Source organism: Brachycentrus maculatus, unplaced genomic scaffold (genome assembly GCF_059751285.1).
Source record: "Brachycentrus maculatus isolate JH-2025_06_01 unplaced genomic scaffold, ASM5975128v1 h1tg000883l, whole genome shotgun sequence".
NCBI classification, from domain to species: Eukaryota; Metazoa; Arthropoda; class Insecta; order Trichoptera; family Brachycentridae; genus Brachycentrus; species Brachycentrus maculatus.
Genome location: NW_028281608.1, coordinates 21,677 through 28,444, shown reverse-complemented (window position 1 = coordinate 28,444; position 6,768 = coordinate 21,677). Strand labels below are relative to the sequence as shown.

The window sequence follows — 6,768 nt, the reverse complement described above, 5'->3', positions numbered from 1 at the left end:
TCCAACCCCAACCCCAACCCCAACCCCAACCCCAACCCCAACCCCAACCCCAACCCCAACCCCAACCCCAACCCCTTCGAACAGTTTCATAGAGCATGTGCTCCTCATAGGTTAGATATTTTTCTATAATCAAGATAATAATGATATATATATCGGATTTAATTATGCATAACAGCCTGTCATTTCTAGTTATATTGCGGATTGACTAGTTTTGAGACATTTCTGTCAGACTGAGGATTGACTATATTGCAGATATTTATGTAGATCATATAGATCATCTTAGGACCATAAGATTCAATCATTGCTAGCTACAGAAGATCGCAGTTTTCCATCGCTGTATTTCTTGTCGAGAGCGTAGATTTCGTTGTCGTTGAACTGCTGTAGGTCGTTGTGCTTGTTCGTGACCTTAAAGATTAATCCGATGATGACTCCGCCGAACATCCCGATGGCTGCTGAAAGAAGCACTCCAATAATTTGAAATCCACCTTGCTCGATCAGGGTGCTGCGGCCGAATATGACAGAGAAGTGCGTGAAGGATGAGTTGCCATTAATCGAATAGAGAATTCCCGATAGGAAGCCAGAGAACAGTCCAGGAATTAGATACATGTGTATAATACTTAAACTTGCTTTGACTCCATTTTTGTTCAGACTCCTCAGCACTTTCGAGTTAAATGCACTCATTGCTGCGCCCATTAAGAATCCGACAGTGAGGGGGACGGCTGGGTTTTTGTGAAGGTCACAGCTTGACGAATAGACGATTCCTCCCTACAATTAGATAAATAAGTACTGCTAAGCCACTGTAAATGAGGTCATGCAGATGAATTTTGCCATTGATTATGGCACTCACAGAGAAGGAGCCCAAAATGCCTGCTCCCAGGGCCAGCCACATGTTCAAAGGGGCAACATATTTGATGAAGTTGTAGCGATCGCTCACATTGTAGACTCCGGCCACGCAAAGCATGGGGAAAGCCGAGAAGACGATGACTAAGCCAACAAGCCCCATGGATCTAGTCGCATATACGCTTTTATAGTAATAGTGGTCTGATGTGGTGTTCAACCTGCCCAGGATGAGAGAAGCGATCAGGCCCATCAACGAGCCGAATACAAAGATTCTCATTCCGTAGCCGACATCAGATATGGAAAAGTTCCAGAGGAGCTGGCTGTTCACTTCGTAGAAGAATGAGCCGAACAGGGTCAAAATGAAGACTTCCAGGGGCTGAATCCTGCCAACCAGGCCCGAAAAAGCCACAAGCATGCTAATGGAGCAAGCGATAGCATCGGCAATTGAAGCATAGGTGTAGCCGGCAACTAAGCCGAGGGTTCGATCTTGACCGAAGTTCGTGAAGGTGATTAAGTCATATCTATTGTTAGTCGTGAAGGTCTTCTCTCCGTCAGTGTAGTAGGCACTTGCTTTAGTCCAGAAAGCTCTCATGAGGAAGTAGTGCTGGATGGTTAGTGCGAACACGAGCAGCGAGAGGGCCATCCCACTGAAACTGGCATTAGTGATGTAGGCATTGATGAGCCCGAAACCTACTTTATTATGGAAATACCGGCGACAGCGAGGATAGTTAAAATCGAAATGAAGAGCGTGGTATCCTGCTCAGAGAAGACTTGAGTCGGGTGATAGCCGAAAAGGAGCCCATACACCAGACAGACCATAACCTAGTATAAGAATGCTGCAATAGCGTAAGCAATTCCTTTCTTGTTAACGACAGCGAAGTCTTCCTCCACATAGAGTTACTGTTCTCCCTTGTTGGTTTACATGTAAAAACAATTATTATTTATTTATTTGCATATTTCGCATTTAAATAAACGCATTCAAAGTATGCTTACTTAATGCTTCTCGATCAGCCAGTTCCCACTTAATCGCACCTTTTTAGGCACTCGAATAATGGAAAACAGCTCGAACTTAATGCGAGTCTACATAATCGAGTCGAATGAGTGACAACTCCCAGCAGAACTCGAGATACATAGCTCTGACAAGAAAATACGCTTGAACCGTTACCAGCTTATAGAAATAATTAACTCTATATAAATGCGATATATGTTATTAATACATTCTTATGTTCCGAGTTGATTGATTTATAAAAGCAATAAAAGCAATAAAAGCAATAAATGCAATAAAAACACTAAATGAATTCAAAAATATAAGAGTCATCAAGATAAATTTAAAAATATAAGAGTTGTTAAGATCAATAATATGAGTAAAGGCATATCAGCACATTTATGTTTGCGCATACACTAATAATACAAATATTAATGGCATATAAATCAGTGTTTGCGAAGTCTTCGCCGAACTTAGTATTCGTTTGCATAATGGCTCTATTAGCGCCAATGTACTGCATCGATCTGACCCTTGTCGCAGAATAAACTTGCCTAGACTACTAAGTGGAAGAACCATCGACTTCCAAACTGTTCTACTACCACTACAATCACAACATAGATTCAGTTCGTCTAGTGCTTTACCATCGGAACTCGAAGCTCATCCTAAACGAAAGTGGCACAGGGGTCGAATACAGCCATTACATCAATGCGAGCTATGACGAAATCGGGAACTATACGATGTGCTTCATTAAAGAGCACGCGCACTCCTCAGCAGATGTCACATTCGATATTATGGATGAGGGGGAGACCTCGGAGTATGTCGGAAAGGAAGATCTAAGCAAAGTGTCGAAGAGGATAAGCGAATCCTTGGTCGAAATTAGGAAGGTAGGCTGGGTATTCAAGGGAGTGATCGACCAGTACAACAAGAGGAAACAGAACCTATTGGAAAGGGACAACTATTATGGCATCTTACTCGCGGTTAAGACTATCGTGATGTTTGTTATCATCATTGTGCAGATCTGCGCAGTCAAGACCATACTAAAGTGATGTTTCTTTATATTATGCTATCCACATGACTATCATGATGATTATCTGCATGATGTATGAGCATGAATATAGTGCATAAATAGATGTTATTAGACATATGTCATTTAGCCGAACCGGATAATTCATAAAAGCCAATAGTGAGATTTGAATGGACTGATCAGACTTGCAGATATAAGAAAGAGATCTGATATTTGTAACTGATTCCCTAATGTAGAATATAAAACAATGAGAAATCTCCCGATCTTCTATCTTGACTCCTAACTTTCATGTGGCCAATCAAATCAATGAGTGCTCTGCATCTTTGAAGCGTGCGTTCCAGATTATTCACAAATTAAATGCTAAGGCCATAAATTAATGAGACTATCTGGAAGCTACCTCTCAACTGAAGACAGAGGGAAAACCCATGACATTGCATTTCCTTTCTTTTTGTTGATTAAATGCGCTGAAAGATTGGCTGTTTATTATTTTTACTTACAGCTGGAATATACTTAGTGTGAGCAGTATTATCACAGGATATATATCTAGAATATTGTTGTATCATTGTGAAAATAAACGATAAGTGCTCTTTCAATGTTTATCTATTAAATTGTATATATTCGGAGGCAATGTAAAACAAGGAGACTGCTCTGGTCAAAGAGTGTCCAATTGTCTAGTAATGTGGGGAATGCAATCACCAGTAGCATGCTCAATAACATCCCGACTAATCAAAGTGCAGCCAGTAGAGATCAGAGCTTGAAGAATAGTGCGATCAATAGGAATAGTGTAACCAGGAGGGATAGTGTAACCAGGAGGGATAGTGTAACCAGGAGGGATAGTGTAACCAGGAGGGATAGGAGTTCGATGAGTATGAGTAAGAGTAAATGGATTTCGAATAGCTTGACATGGAGATGGATGACTCAAACAACTTGGAATACAATCTGGCCAAGAAGTCGTCTTTCAATGAGCATTATATGAGCTGCCAGGCATCTAAGATTCACTAAAAAATCGATTAATAAATCTCCTAAATTATGAATCTAACTTGTCTATCCTATGCCTGGGCATTCCATTTGTACTCCGTCTGCAATTGGAACAAAATGACGATCTTCAAGCTCATGGATGTCGATAAGACTTTCCAGAAGGTCATCCGATATCGATAAATGTAATAATAGCAGGCGAATACTCAGGGGAGTGAACTCTGTGAGGTCTGCTACGAATAAAGTATTTTGATTGCGAATTGCTGTGGGCACAAGTTCTGTAGAGTATGCTGGGCCAGTCTGCTTGAACATAGCCTCGACAGCTGGGAGCTCATGCCAAAATGCCAGGGCGAAGACTGCATGCAATTGATGCACTACTACATAATCAAACAACTGATCGATGCAAACAGCAACTTACAGTTCAAATTCAGAAGACTTACCATCTTGCAGTATTCGAAATACAATGACTCTGTGAAAGTGTGCCCAACGTGCGAGAATAAGTTCATCGTTTTCGACTTATCTCTGAAGCCCATCATTTGTAAATGCAAAACAATGATCTGCACGTTCTGTGGGGAGGACTACCACTACCCTATTGATTGTGCTGAAAAGTAAAACTGGGTCAAGATTTCAAATTAACTGGAAAAGCAATGGATATAAATTGTGAGCTACAAAGTTTGCCCTGCCTGCAAGGACCCCATCGAGAAGAACGAAGGCTGCAATCACATGACTTGTCGATGCAAGCACTAGTTCTGTTGGATTTGTCTGGAAGACTGGATATCACATGGGACTTGCAGAGGGCTGGCTGCCCACGAGAAAATGCAGTAGTAGCGATCGAAGATGGTCAAAGATGAAAAGTAGTATCGTGAGAAATTCGAAGCTACGAACGAAGAACACATCCGATTCATCAATATTAAGAAGAGAATTCAAGGATTCGACATTCCCAAAATTCAACTCCTCTTAATGCACGAACTGAGCATTCCCTACAGTGAGACTAATTTTCTGAACGATGTGTCTGACCAAATCGTAGTCGGACTCAACTTCTGCAAGAATATGGCGCTATACAAATTTTTTAGGGGTGAAATGCGAGAGATGGTCTTCGACATGCATATGAAGAGAGTCGTTTAGGAAATCGATATATTGGACAACTATTTGACAAACGTATCGAGACTGTCATAGTTGTATAATTTTTAGGATCAGTCTGTGAACCTATAGCTGTTAGCTTTGGTGAAGCAGCCTGCCTCCAAGGAAATCATCCAGAAGGAATCAATGTTCAGGTAGTTCATCATGAAGCTCATCACAGGAAAATGATACTTTGCATACTTATAATAATAAGTTACACGCCACAATTAATATTTCATTTTAGTTATTTATCATTTAGGGTGGCTGAACTTTCCCCAAAAACAGTAAATTTCAGAGATTCTAAGAAAGATGGCTATTAGGAGGGCGTTGCAGCTTGCAATCCAACTTCACCCTCGGAATTGTAGTGCCTCTGCCACCATGGCTCTGGGTTGCGCCCCATATCTCTTCTTCTTTTGTCCATGTGAACTGCGTATTCGTGCTATAAACATTCTCCTAAGTAGTGGAAGTCCTCCTGACAATTAAACACATACCAGAAGAATCCTTATTTATCGCGGCACTATGAGAACTTCATCGCTGAATCATAGCACTTTCTTCGGGCAACTGGCATGGCCTCATCGCTTAGTTATTCTTCCCGGATGCGCATTCGAATGTTGTCCTGCCAGGAGTGACCATTTTGGAAAGGAGGACGCGTTTTGATTTCGTATTATTTTTCAGGATACTACCTGGGCAATTTGGTGTTGTCCACATTTTTATGATAAGCCTTATAGTTTCCCATTATTGGATTAATATTAATATACGGGTTCTCTATTATATATGGGTTCTCCATCATACACACCGCAATATATTTAAATCGAACAATTATTGGGTGTAGTGTGTGTATTGCATTCCTATTCCTGTACAAATACTTGTTTATAATTCCCGTAGCAGATGTGGATGTACTATGCTGCATAATGCCTATAGGTGAATTATGATGATAAGATGACTCGCTTATATCAAGTAAATATAATATTGCGATGCTATCTAAAGTACTCCTAAAAAGCATATTTCCTATTGTAACCGCTTCTAAACCCATCAACCCCTACACTCATTAGTTTCTGCCCGAAAAAACGTATCTACAGCAAGCCGAAATTTATGATAAAATAGGCCACACTTCGGCAGCTTATCAGAAATGGAAAAGAGTGGGGCTATAAGAAAGAATTGCGAAGATTACTACACTATGCTAAAGCATAATCAATGACGAGAGCCTCCTCAAATAAAATATTGCTGATTTTACAGGAAAGAGCTACCTCAATATTTCCGAGTAGTTTTCAAAGTTCAAAATGCAAAGCAAGCCTCTCATTTAGCACTCTCGCAAGGCCCTGAAGCCACAGTAGTTTTAAACAATCTCATTAAATAAAAAAATAAATAATAAAGTAGTTATGGAGCCACTGGGATTAGCATTGATTTTCCCATATTTTTCAGAGCCGATTTTCGATACCATGATTAATTTGATCCCTTGCTTGCTATCAGGCAATGGCGCACTTTTGAAAGTCTCGGACTTTAACCATTTCTTAGGGGAATATATTGCGGAGAAAGTCACAAAGGCAACATAAATTTAAGGGCTTGTTTCGGATATATTTTTTCACCCAAACGATCTCCAATAAATTCGGAACTTCCGAGCAATTAAGAAGGTAATTTATTCTGGGTCTCAAACGAGTGCCCGAAAGATATTCGAACTCATCGTAGAAACAAGGTTCATTGATTGTAATTTGTTCTATGGAGGACAAGATTGTGCATATGTGGACTAAACTGCGGATTTGCAGCATGCCGCGATATAGATCTGTCGGAACTCTTTTTACAATAACGGCCAATCTTACGACTGCAT

General features: G+C 40.5%; 1 protein-coding gene across 1 annotated transcript; it reads right to left on the bottom strand.

The window, feature by feature from the left end:
* Nucleotides 1-294: 294 nt before the first annotated feature.
* On the bottom strand, nucleotides 295-1,483 carry LOC148299925 (ammonium transporter Rh type C-like). The gene is made up of 2 exons (XM_088275493.1): nucleotides 848-1,483; nucleotides 295-765 (listed from the first exon to the last, which is right to left on the bottom strand). The coding sequence occupies exons 1-2, from the start codon at nucleotides 1,481-1,483 to the stop codon at nucleotides 295-297; spliced, it is 1,107 nt and encodes a 368-aa protein (XP_088131619.1).
* Nucleotides 1,484-6,768: the final 5,285 nt, after the last annotated feature.

Bases quoted from the DNA above. Each gene is read 5' to 3' on its own strand.
- LOC148299925 (XM_088275493.1), bottom strand. From the start codon at position 1,483: ATGGCCCTCTCGCTGCTCGTGTTCGCACTAACCATCCAGCACTACTTC. The intron at 766-847 runs GTGAGTGCCATA...ATCTAATTGTAG, and splicing joins GCATTTTGGGCTCCTTCTCT to GGAGGAATCGTCTATTCGTC.